This window comes from Eschrichtius robustus, chromosome 3 (assembly GCF_028021215.1).
Source record: "Eschrichtius robustus isolate mEscRob2 chromosome 3, mEscRob2.pri, whole genome shotgun sequence".
Classification (NCBI taxonomy): Eukaryota; Metazoa; Chordata; class Mammalia; order Artiodactyla; family Eschrichtiidae; genus Eschrichtius; species Eschrichtius robustus.
Window position 1 is genome coordinate 166752262 of NC_090826.1, and position 24404 is coordinate 166776665.

General features: G+C 48.2%; 1 protein-coding gene across 5 annotated transcripts in view; it reads right to left on the reverse strand.

The window, feature by feature from the left end:
- Window positions 1–1462: 1462 nt before the first annotated feature.
- The window catches only part of CNIH3 (cornichon family AMPA receptor auxiliary protein 3), a 268679-nt gene continuing 245737 nt past the window's right edge, over window positions 1463–24404 (reverse strand). For 4 of the 5 annotated variants that reach the window (XM_068541764.1, XM_068541763.1, XM_068541767.1 and 1 more), the window contains 3 exons: window positions 10655–10767; window positions 6329–6472; window positions 1463–2191 (listed from right to left, as the gene is read on the reverse strand). In XM_068541764.1, coding sequence (XP_068397865.1) covers window positions 2164–2191; window positions 6329–6472; window positions 10655–10767 — 285 coding nt within the window. In that variant the 3' untranslated portion in view covers window positions 1463–2163. The remainder of the gene's footprint in view (window positions 2192–6328; window positions 6473–10654; window positions 10768–24404) is intronic. The other variant, XM_068541766.1, reaches the window with a different exon arrangement.

A 24404-nucleotide genomic window follows, 5' to 3' on the forward strand; every position in this document is an offset into this window, starting at 1 on the left:
AGAACATGGGGCTTTTAAGGTCAGACAATCTGGGCTCAAAGGCAGGTCTGGGACTGCTGTGTGACTATAGGTAACTCACTTACCCTCTCTGAACCTCAGCTTCCTCACTTAGAAAATGAGAAAAAGAATAGTACCAACTTCATAGGATGGTGAGGAAAGTCAAATGAGATGCAAAAGCAATCTGAAAAGCGCTGTGTAAATACGAATTGCTATTATTTACTGTTAAGAGAAATGATATCGAATTTATGCTCAATCCCAGTAAATAGAGTACCTCAGGAAGTCAGTATCTCTGTGTCCTCCTCCTTTTTAAGTTTGGATTTCCTATTTCCATTTTAACAGTCTTTGCATACTTGTGCCTGCTATTATAAGCCACTTCAAATCTTTTTGGAAGGAGGCAAAGTATAAAAACAAACAACAGCTCCGTGGTGTGAAGTAACATGGACCATTTACCCTCTGACTTCAGTTGCATTTGCAAGATGGCGGTGGGGTTAGATTTGCTGCCTGCAGCCTGGAACCCAGGGCTGATTTCTCTGCATGAAGGTGGCTGGTTGTCTCAGGAATGGAGTCAGAGACGGAGCCAACCAGCCCTAAAGGAAACTATCCACCGCAACCACAGTTGCTCGGACACGACGATGGGTATTGGCCAAGGGGAAGCCTGCTCCCCAAAAATATTGCCTTGAATCCTCCGGTTCCATACCTTCAACCTCAGAGCAGAAGTTCTACATTTTGTTTTCGGTAGAAGTTTTAGAAGGAAAATGCTTTTTTGAAACTTCTCTTTGTCCTCCTACCAGTTTACCATCCATATGGAGATGAAGCCAGCCTGTGATGCGTTTAAATGAGACAGCCAGCTAGGCGAGACACTCAAGTGGTCGCTGCGTTTTAAACACAGCACACGTGTTACACAAACACCATTCATAGACCTTAGTCACGGACTTCAGGTGGAAGCTGGTATATGTATAAATAGCCTGTGTATGTCAAACAGAAGAAAAGAAGGGAAGTTTGGGGAATAAGGTCAAAATCATGGTGCCCAATTTAAACATAATAAAAATCTCAGCCTTGTCATTATTTACAACCCCCGAGTACAACTCCTACCCAAAAGGGAGAGAATGTCGAATGGAAAATTCTAAATGAGCTAATGTCCTTGTGTTGAACCGAACAGCACGAATGACGCAGCATCATAAATGAAGCTATAATTATGTTGTCTCACTTCTCGGCTGCCGGATGCCCACAGTACAGAGCTGCCACTCCAGCTTTTTCTGGCCTCAGAATTGTTTTGGGAGCCTTAAAAGTCAGTAGCTTTGACTAGTGTTGACCAATTGATTAGCATTCAGCGACTCTGTGAGAGTTTTGAGATGACAACAGAAGAATACAGTTTGTGGTGGTGAAGAATTAACACCTTGAACATGTCATCAGTGTTTTAAAAAATCATTTTTTCCTATGATTTCCCCCCTTCCCATCTCACCACCTCCCAGCCCTGACTTTGGCCATAACTCTTTACCAACATACTGTCCCAAACTCAGCTTGTGATGTCACTAACAAACATCCTAAGCTGGGCTCTTACAAAGCAGAGCAGGAAAATAGACAGCCCTGCAGGCTCAGGGCTGGTTATAGCCCAAGGCAAATCTGCACACCTTCCAGGCCCCTCCCATTGAAGTGAAGGGTGTGGCCAGGGCTTGGAAGAAACACGAGAGTCTCAGGTAGCCCAGTGACGTCCTTGAGGACTTCAATCAGTCCCACAGATACAGCCTTGACCCTGGGTCACGCCGTTCCTTAGCAGGCACCTGCCAGCCATCCAGCCTCCACGCCCGCGGCCCAGGAACGCAGTGTGAACTTCAGGGAGCCATTCAATAAAGTGGATTCAGGAAGCAGCAATTCTCGCTCAGAAGAGGTTTCGTGTTTCATCACCCCTCGTGCCCCAGCTGCTCAGAAGGGATCTACAGCCCGAGTGTGGGGTGTGAACGCCAAGGACTGATACACAGGGTGACAACACGTGCGCATTCGGCCGCTGGCTGCTGCATGCTTCCGGCTCCCGATTCAGAGTGTCTGCCCGTCTCTGTCTGTCACATCCCCACACCGGTCCCTTCTCCCATCACCAGCAGAAGTGGACTGCGCAGCCTCGGGCCTCTCCCATCCCAGTCTCTGAGGATGTGCGTGGTCTTTGAGTTAAGAGCTCACTAAAGTGTAGATCATGCTGGATGCAGAAAGAAGAGGAAAAGAAGGAATTAGTGGGAGCCCACAAAAGACCTCAGACGGCCCTCAAAAGAGGCAGCTTCCAAAAGCCAGACCCCTTGCTTCTTTCTCATTCCTGTCACGAGAGCATCTTATCTACTCCCTGGACTCTTCCCCCTGCTACTTCCCACAATGTTGGACTAAACGTTGTTACGAGACCATACCGTGTTCCTTGGATGAGAGATGTGATTGCTCTGAGTGCCTATCATTATTCTCATCAGGATGATTATCGTGGCCGTTATTCCTCTTTCCTGCAATCGCAGGGCAGGTCCCCAGGGGTGGGAGGGGTGCAGTGGATTCTTTATGCCACCAGCTGCCACATGCGTATGTGATGGCTGTGCCCAGGGGCTCCCAGATTATGGTGGAAGATATGGCAGCGCTAGGGAAATGATCATTGTCACTATTGCAAGGACTTTTGTGTGAACACAGGCCCTCTGGGCACGCAAACTGGATGAATTCTTAATTGGGTAACTCCTGGCCCTACTTTTCCTAACAGAGCCCAGGCATTAAACATGCATTAAGAGCCTGTGTCCTAAGGTGGAGCCCCAGCACCACCAAGGAGGGGGTCACGCATCCCTGTGCTCTTAGAAAGGGCTGCAGGCTAATTCTGCAGCAATGAAGAATGTTCCACACCAAAATATACACTCTATCCATTTGGCAGGAAGAAAAACAACCACCTTTTCACAATATAGAGAGAAGAAAGGATAATCTAAGAAACAAAACCAAAGGCGAGAAACTTAAGTGTTCTACTTCTCACCCTCTCCAGCTGCGAAGCCCGGACAAGCCCCTCCGCGTAGCTGAAGTTCTGCCTTTGAGAACTTGATGCACCTCATGTACACAGAGCCTCACTGGCCAGGCCTGGTGCTAGAGGGGTCTTATTCAACATGGGGAAGTACGGGGGTCAGCTGAAAAGTGGATTGCTCAAGGTCACACAGCAAGCCTAGGAGCCGTGTCCCAACACCAAAGCCAGTGCTCTTTCCATTGTAACACGGAGCTTCACTGTATTTGTCTACTCACTTTCATTTCCCTCATTCATGCAATATTTATTGAGCGCCTCCTGCGGGCCAGGTGCCATTCTTGGTGCTGGGAAACAATGGCGAGGGTGCAGCCCCTGCCTCGAGGGAGTGTACGGCTAAGCTGTAGCGATAACAAGGGTTTAGTGAGCACCTACTATGTGCCGGGTGCTGGCCAGGGCACTGCAGATACAGAGGGGAATGAAACAGTTGAGGCCTCTGCCACCAAGTCAACCATAAATAACCTAATTTGAGTGAGAGAAATGAACATGAGGGGACGCAGGCATGATCCAGAGTAAATGGATAGGAGGGTGGTACAACGTAGGTAGATAATATCATCCTGGTTTACATCCTTGATTTGAAAAGATCTTTATATTGAGCAGGCAGAATCCACACTAGACTAACCAGCTTCTATTATTTTTAGTTTTAATATTAGCATCAGTATTAGTATTAAGTAATCCCCATCCCATGTAACCTGCAAACGTCTCCTGGTCCACAAGGCAACCTGAGAAGCGGGTGGCGCTGGATGCTGGGATGGTTCGCACAGCACAGTGGGAAGAGAGCCCAGAATCCGGGGCCAGATACTTTCCTAACTATCCGCTAGGACCTCGGACACATTTCTTAATCTCCATGAGGTCCTTAGGAACCCCTCAGGAACCTCAAACTGTAAAACACAAACCCCACCTTTATAGGGTTCCCAGCTGCTGTCACTTGAGTCTCTATCGTTGTGCTCAGCTCAGAGGCAGCTCTCCATGCACGTGGGTCCCCTCCCGTCCCTATAAGAGTGGCCTGGGCTGACAGTCCTGGCTCTCCACAAGCCTGGATCTAAGGGGCTGGGAGCCCCTGAGGTGGGAGAAACAGGGTCTTTGAGGAGCCCTGAAGAGCTCCAAGAGGTCAGGTTCAACAAAGAAGGCAGAACCCTGGTTGCCACCCAGGGTCCCAGTGAGGCGGGAGGAGCAATTGATACCCATTTTGTTTTGGAAACAAAGTAATGAACACATGTAACATAAAGGCAGTGCCAAACTGAACAGAATGCTTGGAACATAATCAGTTACAGGACGATCACAGCCACATAACGGGCAGGAGCCCCACTATGGCCGCCACAGCCCAGCAGACAGACAGCAGAGTAGCTCTCTATCTGTAGATTCCTGTGACTCCTATGCCCTGTTCCCTCCGGCGCCTTAGGCTCCAGCAGATGCTGCAACAAAACTGAAATGAGGAGGCCTGATCTGCCTCAGTCTCCACCCAGACTAAAGAGGATCCCAGGCTAACGGGGCAGGAGCCAGGGAAAGCACTGCCCGCATTCTGCTGGCTTTGAGGAGGGGCAATGCTGTCTCTGGGGTCAGGCCCCTCAGCCTACGACTCAGCAGAGGAACTGTGTGCAGCCCCGCAGAGAGGCTGGGCACACTCCAGGGAAGAAAGTGAACCTCCTTGTTAGCCCAAGCTGCCAAATCGCTAAGCCCATGAGGGTTGCCCATGACAGGAAGCAGCCTGAGCAAGCTTTAGTTGCTAGAGAGTTCAGACTTAGATCAGGGAGACTTGGGCCAATCTGCTGGGCACCTCAGAAAGCTCCAGAGAGGCTTCGGAGACCCTCAGGCTCCTTGCAGATTGAAGCAGGCATTGTCCCAGGACACTCCATCCAGGAAGAGGAGGGAAGGGGTCACCCCGAGCCTGAACCAACCCTTGACTCCAACAAGAATGTGGTAGAATATTCCAAATAACCTCCAGGGCTGAATTATTCCAGAGGAAGTTACAGCCCTGAGGGTTATAGGAGAAGACTCAGGGCATCTGAGTCTTCTGGACCCCGGGGATGCAGAGGGGAGACGAGGTGGACCCAAGCAGCAACTCCAGAGTGATGCTTAGCCCCAAAATTCTGAATCAGCAGATCTAAGCCCAGGAATCTGCATTGTTAAGAAGCATACCCTCCTCACCGTGATTCTGATGCAGGAGGTCCAAAGACCACACTTCGATAAAGACTTTTCTAGAGGTTTCCTAAGACAGCCAGCAGTTAAGAGCTCAATCTTTGGGATAGGACCTGAGAGGGACTTCTCGCTGTGTCACTATGAGCTGTGACCATGGGAAAATTATCTAACGTCTCAGATGAGGTTTCCTCATTGTTAACATGCTGATAATGATAGCCTTTAGCTCATACACTGAGCAATGCATATCGAGCTCTTTGCTCGAAGAATGGCTCGTTTTAAAATGCTGGATAAATGCAGCTGCTTCCCATGCTGCCCCAGCGTAACCTGAACCCTGAGGCAGCCTTGGAGTCTAACACCCCCACCCTCCTCTTCCTCACCCGGCTACTGGCCACCCGGCCACTTTGGAGACAGTGCTGGGGTACCTGGAGATATCATGGTGTGGTGCAGGTAGCGACAGGAGAGCAAGGTGACAGGTGAGACACCCCAGAGATGAGCCCAAAGAGGAACAGGAAGGAGGAGGAGACATTTTCAGAAAAGACACTGTCTGGGGTATCAAACCACGAGACAGTCTGTTTATAGCTATCTGCTTAGTTAGGATGTTCCGAATAAAGAGGTGAAAAGAGGGGAGGTTCCTGACACAGAATTACAAAGCCAGCATGTTTTATTTAATTAGAATGGTATTACATAATATTAGGAGAATTGTAAGTATAAGCACTTAATGGCCCAACATGCCCATTTGTGAAGCACTGACTGCCACTGGGGGTCTCTGTTGTGGTCCCCAAGAATGCTTTCACACAGACTAGGGGGCAATGAGGCTATGTATCCGGGGCCACAGGTGACCTGAGTGTCTGAGCTGTGGAGTTGCTGGGGGCAGGGAGCCCCATGCATGGAGAAGAAGTCACCAAGTGCACTGCACCAATAATCTCCTAAGAGGGGTTGGCAGAATGTGTGTTCACTGTGTAGCCCAAAGGATGTTCCTGTCAGCCAGCGAGGCCTCCAGCAGGACCTTCTGCCCCTCCCACTCCTTTACACAGAAGCTCTTGCTCCTGAACCAGTTAGATGGCTGGCAGCATCCTTGACAGGCTGGGACTCCCACCTGCAAAAGCCTGAAATTTTCTCCATTTGCTGCAGGAGTCAAACCCACCAGGAGGGGCAGAAACTCACCAGTAAAGGTAGTAGAAGAAGGAGAGGAGATAGAAGGCCAGCTTACACCAGGCCTCCTTCTGACAGTAACTCAAGGTGTCTGCATTCATGACCACCGGCGGGTCGTAGGCTAATTCGGAGCTATCTGCCGGACAGTGGAAGTACCTGCAGAGAAAGAGCGCACGGCGTCATCGGCTCTGAGGCTTGGACAGGACATCTGAAGTCGTCTGGGCTGAGTCCCCTGATGCCAGACTTCCAATCCGAGGAGTCTCTGCTAAGCAGCTGTCCGCCTTCTGCCAGAATCACTGCCCAAATTACAGCCCAGGCACTGCTAAAAAGTGGCTCAGCCACTGTCTTCTAGCAGGTAGTAACGCCCAAATACTCAGATCCACCAGTATCAGATCCACCTCACACACAGCTGCTCTGACGGAAGGAAAACGTGTCCCCTCCTGGTGGCACCTGGGAGATACCAGGAAGAGCCTCCTTTCTCCAGGGATGTGGGTTGGTGGGGTGAGGGGGTAGCAGAGGGAGGTCCACGATGTGTATGGACCTGGGTTGCCAGTAGCGGCACAGGTGCGGGTTGATGTCAGTTGCATATCCGCTGCCTAGTGTCGCTGTACCACAACTCTACCATGAACGTTAATTATTTGGATTAAACATTAATTACTTTTGGGTTATCCTCCTCCCAGACCCCCTTTTCAAATCCTGAATACTCTGGGAGGGACATCCTGTTCCCACTTGGGTGTGGAGTAGTTTACAGGTAATTTTCTTCTTGATGGAAGGACCCAGAACAGCAAACAGAATATTGGCCATCGCGGGGAGAGAGCAGCCCCCGAGGGAAACTGGATAAACCAAAGAGCAGTGGGAGGAGAGAGGTGAATGCAGACTTCGCCTTCTTCAAAACATCACCACAGCTCAACGTGAACTGGCCTTGCTCCCGGAAGGAGAGAAACTCTCCCACTGCGCTGTGTGAGACCTTGGGAAGTGGTCAGGCAGGAGGCAAGTCCTGCCCCTGAGGCCGGCCCCCTGGCCCTCACCAGATCGCTGCCCCCAGGGCCTCAGCCAGGGTCTCATTCAAAGCCGGAGAACAAAGTGCAGCTGAAATCGCGCAGCAGGCTGTTCCTTTTGTCAGTCTGGTAATGGAATCAGGAGGCCGGGTGCAAATTAATGGCTCCTGTGAGGCTCTGGGACAGGCCGTGGTCCTCGAGTGAGAGCGAGGACCAGACGAGTGGTCTGACGGGCTTAATCACATCGGCTTTGAAGAGCATCCCTGTAACGTAGCAACTCACAGAGCTGGTATTTCAGTTCCCTCTTCATCTGCTTCAAAGGATTGCACTGACATTATCTGTCATCCACACTATGCAGAGAGGAAATCGCAAGCCAGATTCAATGACATCTGCCAGCTCACAGCCCTCCAGGCCACTCACCTCTCCTCTGCCCAGGAGCAGATTTCACAACCTATTTGCTTTTGCTGTGCCCTTGTTCCCAGGAGGCCTCATTAAGTGGAGGAAGGGGTGGCAGGGTGGCGGAGTGGCTCAGTGGACAGAGCCAGGGCCCTGAGGCCCACCCGTCACCAGACTGAGATTCCTCAGGTCAACTGTTAACCTCTCTGAGCCTCAACTTTCTCATCTGCAATATGGGACTGAAACTGCCTACTCCAAAGGGCTGTTGTGACAGTTGTGTGAGGTGATGGGTCCAAAAAATCTCAAAGAACAGGTACTGAACAAAAGTTCTGCAGTTCTACTTGTATTTAAGCAAACTGGGAGCTAGGGCAGAGGGGGCTTTATCTGCACTAGAAACATCGCTGGGCTGGACCTTTGGAAAGGAGGGGGAAGCGGAAATGAAATAGAGGGGTTTCAAGGACTCTGATTTTTATTTTTTCTTTTCTTCTTCTTCTTTTTTTTTTTTTTTTGTGGCCGCACCGCTTAGCATTCAGACCAGGGACTGAACCCGCACCCCCTGCAGTAGAAGCGCTGAGTCTTAACCACTGGACCACCAGGGAAATCAGGACTCTTATTTTTTAAAGGACACTTGCCCTCCTCGCTCCTTTTTCTTTCATTTTCTGAGTACTTAACGAATTGCCAGAACTAGGCTAGACCCTGTCAGGGACTCAAGAAAGTAAGACAAGCTCCCTACTGGCAAGGAGACTGCAGTCACTCCCTTCTTTTACACGGAAACGTTCCAAGTGTAAGGACGCGGCTGGCTCTCCCGTCCTCCCTTTTGGAGGAGTGATAGCCCTAAGAAGCAGCGTATCAATCAAAGTTTTGTAAATTAACCACATTTCTGATACCTTGGATTGACAACACACTATTTGAAGGACCTTGGGATACATTCATTTTAGAAGGAGAAGAGCCAGCCCCTAGGTGACAAGGACACGGCCTGCGATCCATAGAGAGGTGGCCCTGCCATATCCCAGCTGAGTGATCTGGGCCATGACGTAACCTTTGTGAGTCTCTGTGACCTGTGTGTAAAACAGGCAGAGGCAACCCCAAAGCACCCGTTTGTTGTGGATACCAGAGGAGGTAGGCATGGAAAGTCTCTGAGTGGGTAGCCGATACATTTCAACACCATTATGTTTCTATTTGACTTCTCTCTAAATTCAGATTTTAGTAGGTTACCTTTACATAGAAGGACTTCGTTATGTAACTGAATCATCTTATTTCCTCCCTCAACCTGCGTCCTGCTCTTGGTCACCTCCCAGCCACCCAGCCTAGAGATTCCCTCTCCCTCACCTCCTGCATCCAATTACTGGCCAAGGCATGTCCAGTTTACCCCTCCAAACCCTCTCCTTCTCTCTCCATTCCAGCTTCCAACTTCAAGCCTCCAGTCTCTCCACCTGGAATTTCATCAGAACTTCCTAACTGGATTTCGTCCTCAAAATTTCACCCTCCAGCCCAGCCTTCCCACGGCTGTCAGGGTCACCTTCCGAAAAATCGGATCAGGCACTGCCATTTTCCTCCTCAAAACTTCTGAGAGGTATCCCTTTCCTACAGAATAAATTAACTCCAACTTCCTATCAAATCATTTCAGACCCTCCATACCTGATCCCCAGCTGTCAACCCCATCTCTGCTCCCTTCTGTCTGAGAACCCCACATCCAAGCACACTGAGCAATCACTGTTCCCCAGACACACCAGGTGCTTTCTTATATCTGAGCAGGCTAGTCCCTTAACCTCAAATGTACTTTTCCAGATTCCCCAGTGTCACACTTCCATTTCTCTACACTCCTACCTATGTTCCTTATATATCTGGTAAGAATCGATTTCCCTCTACCACTAGGGTATATTATTCCTTCGGGGTAACGATTATATTTTACATTCATCTTGGAATCCCCCATAATGTCTGGCATGTAGTATGTGTTCCTTATGTTTGCTAAATGAAGGGGTGAATGTTCTAGATGTGACTAAATACAGGCTATATTGTATGCTGTAAACAATGATTAAATGTTTGGGGGATGAGGGGAAAGTGTGGTTAATTTATCTGAACATGTGCATTCTTGACTACTTGCGTATTCCCCCTCCCTGCCTCCTATATACCCACACGGTGACTCTCTTTTACAAAAAAGCCCAAATCACATGATCTGATGCAGGGAAGAGATTTAAAATCAGAACAGTCCCAGAAAATCCAGCCCATATGGTAGGTGGGCTATTTTTATTAAGATATAATTCATCTGTCAAAAAAATTCACCTTTTAAAAGTATACAATTCAGCAGTTTTTCGTATATTCATAGAGTTGTACAACCACCACCAGTATCTAATTTCAGAACATTTTCAACCCTTCCAAAAGAAAACAGTGTAGTCGCACCTCACTCCCTCTCCCTTCCAGCCCTTAGCAATCACCAATTTACTTTCTGTCTCTATAGATTTGCCTATTCTGGACATTGCATATAAATGGCCTTTGGTGACTGGCTTCTTTCACTTGTAATTTTTTCAGGCTTCACCCACGTTGTAGTGTGTATCAATACTTTATTGCCCAAATACTTTATTGCTTTTTATTGCCCAATAAGACTCCATCGAAAGGATATACCACATTGTGTTTATCCATTCATCTTCTGATGAACATTTGGGTTGTTTCTACTCTGCGGCTATTGTGAATAATGCTCTAGCTGCCTTTAACGCTGATCTGCGAGAGTTGAGGCTGTGGTTAGTGGAACCTACAGGAAGGGTCTTCCCTGACTGAATTATTGTCTGAGAGCAGCTTGCAAAGAAGGCTTTGAGGAAAGGGTCACCAAGCGAAGGGATGAGAGGAAGGCACTAAGTGGCTGGTCCATCTGGGGGGACATCGTCTCTGGAGGGCAGGCTGACCAAGCAGAAAAGGGGAAGGACAGGGCAGTCCCAAGCAGACTTACCTCCAGAAGTGATAGAAAAGTAGAGGGACATTCAGCCCCAGGGTGAGCCACTCCTGAGCACACAGGAACATGATGCAGAAGAGGCTGTGGATGGAGTATTCTGGCAGCACCAGCTGAAGAGGGAGCAGAGACACAGGCCTGCGTTAGAGGGAGGAAAAGTCACTCCTGCATCTATAGCGGCTGATGTCCGCCTGCCTGGACACTTCCTCTGACATGCTGGTGACACAGAGGTCCTCCCCGCAGCATCACAGAGTCACTGCCCCTGGACTGTGACCCGTTTCTGGTAAGTTCTCCTCTTTACGGTACCGGAGCCATGCTTTATACCCAACCCAAAAAGGACACAGGCCCTCAGCACCCTACTTACCAGAATAGGGCACTTGCTTCAGGGGGTCACCTGTGGATGACCAGTGGGAAGAGTGGAACAGGCCATCCAGCCCCTGTGACGTCTGGCCCAAGGCAGGACCCACTGGAAGAAATACTGATAGGGTTTCTAATGATTCTATAACTGCCCTGCTCGTGTTCTCCTAGGCCCTGTGTATCGTCCCACAGAAACTCACAAACCTAAAGCCAATATGTATATACAGTTCAAACACAGGAGGGTTGGGAAAAAAGCGAGAAACAGTATTTTTCTTGATGCTGCATGGATCAAGAGGAACCCAAGAGTAAGAACATGTAGTATGATAAAAGAGGGAACGTTTAGCCTCTGGAGGAAGGGGAAAGAAACCAGCCCAGACCAAGAGGGGTCAGATAGTGGAAGGCAACCAGCAGGGAGACTAAGCTCTGTGAGCCCAATCTACCTGCACAGGTGTAAAAAGAGCTTAACATGATTGTGAACCCAGCCCCCAAGGGTGTTTACATCTTAACAGAAATCAAAGTTGTAACAAAAATCAAAGTGACTGTAAAGGAGAAATTTGGTCCCCGGGCCAGGAACAAGGAAACCCCAAAATAGAGATATTAATGCACCATCTTTCCCAATCATATAGGAATAAATATTTAATGAATGAATAGTTAATGAATTAGTTAATTCATTAAGTAATAGTTAATATTTAATGAATTAATAGTTAATATACATAGTCATTATGTGTATATACATATTCATATATATATGGGAGGATAGCCTCTGTGTGTCATTTAGACCAGCGGTCCCCAACCTTTTTGGCACCAGGGACCAGTTTCATGGAAGACAATTTTCCATGGGGGGATGGTTCAGGCGCTAATGCGAGCGATGGGGAGTGATGGAGAGCGGCAGACGAAGCTTCCCTCGCACGCCTGCCGCTCACCTCCTGCTGTGCGGCCCGGTTCCTCACAGGCCGCGGACCAGTACCGGTTTAGACCACGATGAATGCTTCGCTCCGTCTAGCAAATTCTAACCATCCTTCAAGGCCCATCTCTAACAGCACTTTCTAACGGAAGCTCGGCCCATACTACCCCACCTCACCCCACCCCACCCTGCAGCCCCACAGCATGCTTTCCAACCCTCACTCAGGGGAACTTTCCATAACCTGCCCACGATGGAGTCATTACCTTCTTTCTTACCTCTCGACACACACGGATCTACCCCACTAGTCTATAAGCCATCTTGGCCAAACTCTATTCTTTTCTCATCTCCATTTGCAAAGTGCTTTTTTGTATTTAGCAGAGACTGAACAAGTATTTGATAAAATGAATTGAACTGACCAAGTGCATATGTTTGGAGCATGGTTGGCTGGCATTAGGGATGCAGCCTGAGGTCACAAACCAAGATTTCTCTGGGTGGGAAACAAACTGCCTTGAACTCTCCTATTTGGGGAAAGAACATGACTTGGGTCTCATTCATCTCTCACTTTAGTCAGATGAGCTAACCGCCCCAGATGGGAAATACAGTGGGGGGACACACATTTGAAATAAGTACATGCAGAGGCACAGGTGTTAAGAAATGCATTTTGTAACTAAGTGGCATCTTCTTCATTCTTAAGTCCAGTGAAGAATGAATTGCATTGACCCGCCTCTTAGAATTCTCAGGCAGTAACCCTGGAATCAACGTACAAGAGCCAGCAGTGGCCTCAGTGGGTGAACCGGCACAGCTAGCCCCTGTGAGCCTCAACGACCTGGTGGGAGGGGGTACGTCCCATCATTTCTCCTCACAGGACCTTGCAGCCATCCTTTCCAACCCCATCTGCGGCCAGCCAAGACACCACCTTACCTCCTCCCGTTCAGAGAGAAAGCCCCCGTTCTCAGCCTGCCAGCCCCAGGGGGTAGTGGCTGTGACCTCTACTGTGCCTGTCTCTACTTTTTTTAACCATTGATTTCAGCCACTTAGGCGGACGTAATTAACATGTTACGAGACAGCCATCCCAGCCTGGATCATCCCCGTCTCACAAATCTCTGACTGATCACAGTCTGGATCTCAGGTCCCTCTATTCAGCTCCACTGTTTCTTCTCTCTTCGGGGCTTGATTTATAGCGGAAGCTGCGACCTGCTGAGCAGGGAGGATTTGTCACTGTCACCACACTGAGGAAAACTGATTAAGGGAGGCCAGCTGGGTCCAGAGGTGCCCCACCTGCTGGGGGTGGGGTAAAAGCTGCAGAATCCATGCTGCTCTTCGGGGTGGCTTCTCCCCAGCTGCCTCTTCCTATCCCTGAGCAGCAGCCTTAGCAGCTGGGAGGGCGAGGGTGCCCTGTACGTGCACACATTGTTTCTCTCCCGCTTCCCCAGGCAGTCCCTGTCGCGATGGCAGGGGAGACTTACGGATCCTGTTCCTCCTGGACCCAGTGAACCTCGGCCAGGCCATGAGCACCAGCCTTGACCAGCGGGCATCACTGCTGCCCTCCACACACTTCCCGTCTCCACCGTCGGGAAGGCGGGGCCAAAGGGCTGTGAGCAGAAACGGCTGGAGCATTTACCAGCCAATGCAAAGCGCTCCAGGCTCTCTCTCTCTCTCTGCCCTCTGACACGGCAAAACGCACTTAGGCTGGAGGGTCCTCCAGCATCCTGAAGCCATAAGTGAGGAGAGGCGCGCTGGGGCAGCCGGTGATGGACACCAAACATGAACAAGAAAGAAACTTGTGGGGGTGTTTTGGGGTTTTTTTTGGCTGCCCCGCGGGGCATGCGGGATCTTACTTCCCCGACCAGGGATCGAACCCGTGGCCCCCTGCAATGGAAGCGCAGAGTCCTGACCACTGGACCGCGTTCTAAGCTACTGAGATTTGGGAGTTGTTTCTTAACCACAGCGTGATTTAACCCATCTTGTCTGGTACAAAATGAGTAATCAGTGAGAAAAGCAAAGTGGTGATCATCCCTCTTTATCCTTCCCCTGATCAGCCAGCCCGCCCTTCCTTTCACAAGCACTGGGCACGCTGAGGCAGGGGCTGAATGACCACCAGGCGGGCATAATGCTTATTCATTCCCGTGGGCAGTTGGACTAGCTGTCCCCTCCCAACCCTGCTTATCTCAGTTATACAAAGACCGCCCCGGAATCTCCCCGGCCAACCACAGCAACACGGAGGAGAGCCCTGACCGCCCGCCCTCCATCCTGAGTCAGCCCCTCACACTGCAGAACACTGTTTCCTTCATAAGACAAGCGGTTGGAATGGTGCCAATCTCCTTCGTTCATACAACAGAGGAACTCTTTCACGCAGGCCACAGTCTACTGAATTCCCGTGTCTTATTATGCCCTGCTTTACAGAGTTATAAATACTAAATAAGTGGTCTCAATACAGGTATTGTGGGGTTGCTGAAAAGACTGCAATTCACTCCAACCAGGGGGGCTCACAGAAGGTTTTGCGATCAAGGCGGAATCAAGGGAACTTGAAAGGATGAGTAAAACCTAATCATGCGAGGAAGCCAGAGGTCAGCGTTCCAGGAAGAGGAACCGTGAGAACAAAAGTAGAGAGGTGACAGTCACCACCTGGGCGGGTTCTGCACAAGGCCACCTAAAACGGCCGCTTACTCATCATTTAATGGATTAACGCCAGGCCTGATGTGGGTCAAGTTCTGGGTAAATGTTCCTTTTATTCCCCTCCCGCTGGGACCCAGCCTTCTCATCCCCTGGTGCTGGAGCCTTTGTGTGTCACCATCATAAACTGAGGGGTGGGGGCCTGTCATGAGAGTATGATGACAACATAGCCTCCTCCCACTATCCCCTGCCCTGATGTACGCAGAAGTCCAGTGTCAGGTGAAGCTCTCAGCGCACGCCAGCAAAGCTCAGACACTTGTCAGTGAAGACCTCAAAGATTTCACCCACTCCCCCGCTTCTTCCGTCACTTCTAAGAGGATGGATGTGGCATCTGGGAAGGATCGCCTGTCCTGACTTCCGGCCCAGATTCTCGTCCTCAATTTTCATTTCCTGGCAGACATTTCCATCCCGATAGTCCACAACCACCGTGTGCTGAAAACTCACTCTCCTCCCAACACCTGTAACCTTTATCTCCTCAATTTCCGATTTCTGCTAATAATAGCCATCTCTGATTTCTCTGTCTCATCCATTTCCTCACCCGTCTGTTTCCAAATCTTGCCATTTCTTCTTCACAGCCACCTGGATTTGTTTTTCCTTTTTTTATTTCTACTGCCCCTTACTGGTCTGGGTCCCTGCACATCCTCCCAAGGCGGTGCAGGAACCTTCTAGCAGGTTTCTGTCCCTGGACACTACTCCCTCTGTCCAACAGAGCAGCTACCTCTTCTCCTCTGTAAGCGCCACATTCAGCTCCGCTCTAAGCTTTCATCCACAACCTTGTTTTCCCGGAAATTTTATTTTACTTGTATTAAAAATATTTTATTTCTACTTATGCATCATCTCATTCATTCATGTATCCATTCATTCTCCGGCTTTAGCCCCCAAGTGATTTGCAGCTGACTGGTAACCTTTACCTATGACGGGAGAATACTATAATAATGTATCAATGTCTTATTTCATTGCCTTGGAGGAGAGGGGTATCAGGGCGCAAGAGGAGAAGCTCTTCTAACCCCCAGAGGGAGAGGAAAGAGAGAGGGGATGCTTGGAGTGGAAGCAAAGGAATGAAGCTCCCTGGGGGAGAGCGGGGATTCCCTAAGACTGGGGAGGAGGGGGCGGTGAAGGCGGAGAAGTGGTGGCCAGCACTCCAGTGCTGGAGATGTGCTCGTGACGCCCACCATGCATCCCAAGGGGGGGCAGGATTTCTGAGGGGCTGGTATAAGCATGGCTGGGACCAAACACCCTAAAAGTCAAGCCACAGAAGCCTAGGGGTAGGTTCCAGGGCTGAGTGTAGCCTGAAGGGAGTGGCAGCTGTGAGACCCAGAGATTCCACCCATCTCTCAGTGAACCCTGTTGACTCAGACAACAAGCTTTTCTGCTGTGATCACATTGGGCTAAAAATATGAGCCCACTATCTCAAAGTGTTACATAAATTCTTACCAGTTACATAACGATCGACTGTGTGATATTGAGAAAAGCAGCTAACCATGTTGAGCCTTATTTACCTCATCTGTAGATGCCAGCATTTACAACCTACCAGCAAGGGTGCCAGAAGGGACACAGGGTGTCCTCTGACAGTGCTCTCAAAGGGGAAGAAGCATCAAAGAAAGGAAGATGCCGTCATCGTGATGAATGTGATCATTGTTACTGTTAATAATCACCTATGAGCTATTTACCATCCTCAGGACTTGTCACTCTTACCCTGAGAGTCAGTGAAATGGCCCAGAACCAAATTTGGTTTCCCGATTCTCCATCCAGTCTCCTCTGACCACACCCCCCTGATTAAACCAGGCTTCCAGCTTTACCAAGTGGAAAGAAAAACCAAGGGCTGTTTAACAGCCTGCCTCTCAAACCCTAAAAACCCCAATCCCCGTCTGTTTTCAAACAATAACCCAGTTCCCTTTGTTGTACTGTCCTGTATTGTTGTATCTGTCCTAAGGTTTATCTGCCCAGGAGCCAGTGAATATGAAAAAGGAGAAAAAGATAATGTCTCTGTCATTTGATTTCCCAGCCCACACCAAACTGGCCCTAAAACAGAGGAGCCCTTCTGGGATTGGAGGCAATCTTCTCAGAAATGTCCAGCATGGAGAGCTGTTCTCTATTTGTCCCCAGAGGAACAACTGTGCACGTGACTCACATCGGGAGGAGACAGCGGGAAGGACGGACAGGATGGCAGCTTAGGAACCTGGGATTTTGCTAAATGGAAGACTGTGAGAAAAGCATCCAAGCACCATCAGGAAACCTTATTCTGTCTGAGTCCCTTGCTAGAAGGCCACTTTCTCTTTAATTGCTCTGGGTAAAGCTCTCCTAGAGAGGGCGCTGCCTCACAGCAGTCAGGCAAGAGCCTGCACCAGCCTGGGGATTGGGAGGGCAGGCCAGCCCTCCCAGGGGCAAGGCTCCCCGCAGCCTCTCATCCCTCCGGCGAAGAGCTGGCACCCCCACCTCAGATGGCATGACTAAGTGGGAACACCGGTTGGGCCGACTAGAGTGTTGCCTATTTGATGATGCTGGTATGCTAAACTGTTTGACCTCCTGGATTTTGCACAGTGTTTATCCAATATGTTAAAGGGGAGAGTGGATGACTGTGGTACGTACTCAAGAGAGAATCACCTAGTCTAGAATTGTAATTTAAAAAGTCACCAGAAAATTGGGGGAGGGGAGGGAAGGATAAATTAGGAGTTTGAGATTAACAGATACACACTATTATATATAAAATAAACAACAAGGACCTACTGTATAGCACAGGGAACTATATTCAATATCTTGTCATAATCTATAATGGAAAAAAATATATATATGAATCACTCTGCTGTACACCTGAAACTAACACAACACTGTAAGAAAAAAAAAGAAAACAAAAGTCACCATAAGTCAGTCTGATGTATGCTGACTGTATGCACACCAGGAACTGTGGACGCGGTTCTGTGCCCTTCGCTGCCAGCACTTTTCCTAAACGCCTTGGCCAAGTATTGCTTTGGCCTTGTCTCCATCAGGATCAGAGCCTCATGGCTGATCCCAGGAGACTGAGCCAGGCCTCAGGGGAAATCAGCCACCGATCATGTTGCCCACGGGCCTGTTACCCAGAAACACAGGGGCAAGAGGGGGCGATAGCAAGGGAAGGAGATCCTGCCTGAGGGACCCAGGACGTGGAAACAGGAGCATTTTCCTTCCGGCCTGCAGAGGCCAGGAGTTCGGTGAGGGCATAGAGGTGGGGCAGGGAGTCACGGAGTGCTGCTTCCAGCCCCAGGGGGCTTCCTCGGCAGGCCTCCCACTGTCCAACCCCATGGGGCCCTCTGGCTTCTTCCCCCTCTCTCCACCCATCCTCCCTGGGCACGTTTAATCCGCGCTGAGGAAGCTTCTGTGGCTTTCTTGACACCCACAGGGGCTCACTCTGCATGCGGAGAAGGCAACAGAGAGAGGAAAAGGCCCAGGGAGAGAAGGCGGGGGGCAAGCCCATACGCCCGCTGCCCACTGCTCCTGGCCACCTAGAGTGAGGAGGGCCCAGGTCACAGCTCGGCCCAGAGGCCCCTGCTGGGACTTGGCTGTGCACTGACGTGCTGCAGACACCGGCCCAGCCACCGCGGGCGGCTCTGGCTCCCCGGCTCCCCGCCCAGACTCCCAAGAGCTGCCTCATCCTTCCCGTCCTAGCTGCTCCTCGGGGACCAGCTTCCACTCCGACCGACCCCCATGGGCTCCAGCACCCCTAGTCCCCCTGCCATCTGCCGTGGGCCCTCACCACCAGCTGTGCTGTGTGCCGGGGACACGGAAGGAAAAGTGTGCATGCACAACCTCATGGGGAAGCGGCCCCCTCCAGTCAAATTCACAAAGGTCTCAGTTTCGCTTCTGGAGGAGAAGTAAACTGGGACAAGAAGTAACAGAACGGGTTTTGCTCGCTGCTCTGCCACCCTGGCACTCCCACTGGCCCCCCTCCTCCAGCCCATGTCTTTAAGCTTCACCATCATCCAGCAGTGATTCCCAAACGTTATGGTACTTCCGAATCACCTGGGAGTCTTGCTAAAACACAGATGGCTGGGCCCTACACCCAGTTTCAGATTCAGTAGGTCAGTAGGTGGGGCCTAAGAATCTGCCTTTCTAGCCAGTTCCCAGGTGAAGCACTGAGAACCTTGTGCCTCCAGGTGAGGTCCCAGGACCACCATCGCCAGCATCACCCAGGAGCTTGTTGGAAATACCGAATTTAGGCTCCATCCCAGACCGCTGAATCAGAACCTGGTGGGTTTTCACAAGATCCCCAGGTGATTTATATGCACATTAAAGTTTGAGAAATGACTGCTCAGCACTGAATCCCAAAATAGGATCCTCCAGCCACCTATAGCAGAACTGCCTGGGACACTTGGTTTAAAATGCAGATTTCTGGGTGCTATACCCATCTGCCAAGATAAACTCTCTAGCCAGGAATATGCATTTTCCAGAAGCATCCCAGGTGATTTTGTTAAATATTTGAGCTGAGATTCATAGACCAAACACATAGGGCAGAGGCTTTCATTCTGAAGACACAGGGTCCCAGGGTCCCAGTGCCCCAGCCGGGCTGTGACAGTCCTGCACTCACAGAGCAATGCTCACTAACTACTGCTCACGGACTTGAGTCTGGGCAGGTAGCACAGGCAGATAAGGGCAGTAGTGTCTGGCTCCTGGCTCTCCAAGCCACCACCATGTGGAAGAACCCCCATGAAGCTCCCTTAGAACCCATGGCCATGGTCTCTGATCTTGAAGGGTTGGCCTTGGCATCTTCCAGGGATGGAGGTCATCTCTCCAGCATCCTTCCACCTCCAGAGCCTCGCAGCCTCTAGTTTCCGCCATCTTCTGCCTGTCCTCGGCAGGTCACCTCTGCCCTTCCCTGTCACAAGCTCCTTCTGCCTGTCTCCGGCCTTCCTTGTGTCTCAGTGGACTTTCTAAACCTGGAAGGTGACTGATTCATTTTAGGACCAAATCTTTGGGGTTCCAGCCCTGCCCTGCCCTGCCCACACCTCCCAGTCTGCCTTTATCACCATTTTCATGCAGCTTCAAGACACACTTGAATTTCAAAAGCCTCTCTGCCAGTTTCCTCACATACTTGTAAAATTACTGAACTAAGAGCCCACTCAGGGAGGAGGTGAGAATAAAAGCACTCTCTCAAGCAATGCCATATTTTTTAAAGGGACAAAATTCTCCTACAACTAGCTGGCAATTCAAAGACATCTTAAGTTAACACTTGTAGCTACCCACTCCTTTCTTCCTTTCTCTAAGCCAGGGATGAGGGAAGTAGGAATTGTCATGTGCAGAATACAGGAAGTGATTAGGCAAAAGTTCAGATTGTTTGAGAGGAGAAAGACTAACAGAAGGGAAAGTTCTAGGATGAGAAGGGCAGAGGGACAAGTGATTAACAAGCTTTCCAGTGCCGAAGAGCCCTACTTATGCACTCAGTCAGCAAATATTTATTATAAGCCCTTACTAGGCAGTGAATGCAAAGCAGCCTAGCTGGGGGAGACTGCCATGTAAATGAGCACGGAAACCATGGCTTCTACAGCACAACAACATGGGAGCCGACGTACAGAGGTAGATTCAAGCAACAAGAGGCAGGGAGAAAGGAAAGAAGAAACCATCCCCTCTGAATGAGGAAATGAAGGAGGGTTCCTTGGAGGAGAATGACCTCTGAGTTGAGATTTAGAGGATAAGCTGTATGGGGGAAAGCAGAATACCCAAGCTGGGGGCCTCCCCAAGGACACTCGGCATCATCCTTCACGGAGGTGTTTGAGATAGTCACTTTTTTCCTCGTGTCCTAGAAAAACACCGCTTCCAAATCTTCCACAGAAATGACCTTGAGATCAAAAATCCCTTCTACCAGCCTCTTCTTAAGCCTGTAAGGTTTCCAGAGAACAGTCATGACGATTTCACCTGACCAGGGAAGACCACAGTGACACGAAGGAGGCCAAGGCCAGAAACAAGTCATCTCCTGCCCAAGTGGAAAGCTCTATGCACAGTGGATGATAATTAGTCTCGACATTGGACTCACATTCATAGAGTTCACCAGTGAATTTAGGCACAGCTGCTAGCCCTGCCCTCCCCTCTCCAGCCCATCCCACCCACACCACCCTCCCAGCCCAACTTGAAGGGAAAGAGCCCAACTCTTGTAGGGAAAAAAGGGTCCCAAAACCCCAGGGCCACACCTTCCTAACTCCCTGCCCTCCTAGAGTGGTGTTTTCCATGTAAGGCTTCTGTTGCCACATCATTTATGTAACAGGCACCTGCTGTTTTCAGCAAAGGGAGTTTCTCTCATTGCCCCACAGATCTTCCCTTATTAGAGCAAACTGAGCAGCAGCCTGGGTCTTGAGCATCACCATACCAGGATAAAAACAGATGATTATCCTACTTAACAGCTATTAAGTGGTGTTAATTACCTGTTACTTTCAGCAAGTTAGAGGAAATTTACTCAAGACAAGCAAAAACGGGTAAATTGAATGACAGAACAAATATTGGCATCTGGGGAAGGAGAGCAAATTGTCATCACCACCATCAATTAATATTTACTGAGGGAGTGGCATCAAGATGGCGGAGTAGAAAGACCCTGAGCTCACCTCCTCCCGTGGGCATGCCAAAATTGCAACTCCTTAAAGAGCAACTCTCCGTGAGAACAACCTGACGACTAGCAGAAAAGATTTTCCACAACCAAAGATATAAAGAAGGGGCCATAACAAGATGGGTGGGAGGAGCAGAGACATGATATAGTCAGGACCCAGGACCCACACCCTCAGGTTGGAAACCCACAAACAAGAAGAATATCACAACCAAAAAGCTTGTTCCCAAGGAGCGAGAGATCCAAGCCCCATATCAGGCTTCCCAGCCCAGGAGTCCTGCACTGGGAAGACAAGTCCCTAGAACATCTGGCTTTGAAAGTAAGCCAGGCGTGCGTTCAGAAAAGCCAGAGGGCTATAGGAAACAGAAACTCCACTCTTAAAGGGCATGTGTAAAACCTCACATGCTCCAAGTTCCAGAATAGAGGCCGTAATTTGAAAGACACTTGGGTCAGACCCACTTGCTGATCTTAGAGAGTCTCCTAGAAAGGCAGGAGGTAACTGGGATTTCCCCCTGAGGATGGAGACACTGGCAGCAGCTATTTTGGGGATCTTGTTCTACTACATTGGTGCCAGCACTGCCAAGGACCATTTTGGAATCCTCCCTCTAGCCTATTAGCTCTGGGGGTTTGTCCTACCTACTAGTGGGCCTGAGCAGTCATGCACAACCTGGCCACACAGCCAGCCAGGTCGGGGGCCATTCCCACCTATCAGCGTGCCCACGGCAGTCAGCCTGCCACGACAGAAGGGTGCATGCAGCCTACATAGGGCAATACCCCTGGAGCATCTAGATCTGGTGGCCAGAGGGGAGCATGTGATAGGCCCCATTGGACATCTCCTACATAAGGCAACATCTCCAAGATTGGGAGACATAGGAATGCATAGAAATACACACAGAGAATTAGGCAAAATGAGGAGACAAAAGAGTATGTTGCAAATGAAGGAATAAGACAAAACCTCAGAAAAAGAATTAAATGAAGTGGAGATAAGCAATCTATCCAGTAAAGAGTTCAAGGTCATGATTATAAAGATGCTCACTGAACTTGGGAGAAGAATGGATGAAGACAGTGAGAATTTCAACAAAGAGTTAGAAAATATTTAAGAAAAATAGCCAATCAGATCTGAAGAATACAATAACTGAAATGAAAAATACATTAAAAGGAACCAAAAGTAGATTAGAAAACACAAAGGAACAGATCATTGATCTGTAAGACAGATTAGTTGAAATCCCACAAGCTGAACAGAAAAAAAGAAAAAAAGAATTAAAAAAAAAATGAGGATAGCTTAAGAGACCTCTGGGACAACATCAAGCATACTAACATTCACATTATAGGGGTCCCAGAAGAAGAAGAAGAGAGAGAGAGGGAGGGACAGAAAACCTATTGAAAGAAATAATAGCAGAAAACTTCCAAACCTGGGAAAGGAAACAGACATCCAGGTACAGGAAGCACAGAGAGTCCCAAACAAGATGAACCCCGAAAGGTCTACACCAAGAAACATTGTAATTAAAATGGCAAAAATTAAAGATAAAGATAGAATCTTAAAGGCAAAAAGAGAAAAGCAACTAGCTACATACAAGGAAACTCCCATAAGACTATCAGCTGTCTTTTCAGGAGAAACTTGGCAAGCCAGAAGGGAGTGGCACAATATGTTCAAAGTGATGTAAGGGAAAAACTTACAACTAAGAATACTCTACCAGGCAAGGCGTTCATTTGGATTTAAGAGAGATAAGGAGTTTTACAGATAAGCAAAGCTAAAAGCATTCATCACACCAAACCAGCCTTACAAGAAATGTTAAAGGGACTTCTCTAAGTGGAAAAAAAAGGGGGCACAACCAGAAATAAGAAAATTATGAAAAATAATCTTACTGGTAAAAGCCAACACAAAATAAAAGTAGTGAATCACCACTTATAAAGCTAGTGGGAAGGTTAAAAGACAAAAGTAGTAAAATCATCTATATCTACAATAAGTAGTTAAGGGATATACAAAACAATGGGATGTAAAATATGATGTCAAAAATATTAAACATGGGATGTAGGAGTAAAATGCAGGGTAGTTAGAATGCACTCCAACTTAAACAACCATCGAATTGTTATATATATGAACCTCACAGTAATGAAAAACCAAAAACCTAAAATAGACACACAAAAAATAAAGAGAAAGGAATCTAAACATAACACTGAGAAGAGTCATAAGATTATAAGGGAAGAAAGAAAGAGAGGAAAAAAGGAACAGAGAAGAATTACCAAAAAAGAAAAGAAAAGAAAGCAATTAACAAAATGGCAATAAGTACATACCTATCAATAATTGCTTTATATGTAAATGGACTAAATGCTCCAATCAAAAGACAAAGGGCAGCTGAATGGATTAAAAAATCAAGACCCATATATCTGATACCTACAAGAGACTCACTTCAGATCTAAAGATACACACACACACACACAGTGAAAGTGAGGCGATGGACAAGATATTCCATGCAAATGAAAACAAAAAAAGAGCTGGAATAGCAATACTTATATCAGACAAAATAGACTTGAAAACAAAGACTGTAACAAGAAAAAAAAAGGCATTTTACATAATGATAAAGGGATCAATCCAACAAGATATTACACTTGTAAATATTTATGCACCCAGCATAGGAGCACCTAAATACATAAATCAGATATTAACAAACATAAAAGTAGAAATTAACAGTTATACAATAATAGCAGGGGATGTTAACACCTCACTTACCTCAATGGACAGATCATGCAGAAAGAAAATCAATAAGGTTACATAGGCCTTAAATGATACATTAGGTTAGATGGACTTAATAAATATATACAAACATTCCATCCGAAAACTGCAGAATACACATTATTTTCAAGTGCACATGTAACATCCTCCAAGAAAGATCACATGATAGGCCACAAAAATGTCTCAATAAATTTCAGAAGATTGAAATCATATCAAGCATCTTTTCCAAACAAAAAGGTATGAGGATAGAAATCAACTATGAGAAAAAAATTAGAAAAAACACAAATTTGTGGAGTTTAAACATGATACTAAACAACCAATGGATCACTGAAGAAATCAAAGAGGAAATAAAAAATACCTTGAGACAATAAAAATGGAAATAAAATGTTCCAAAATCTATGGAATGTAGCAAAAGCAGTTCTAAGAGGGAAGTTTACATCAATATAGGCCTACCTCAGGAAACAAGAAAAATATCAAATAAACAACCTAACCTTACATTTAAGGGAACTAGAAAAAG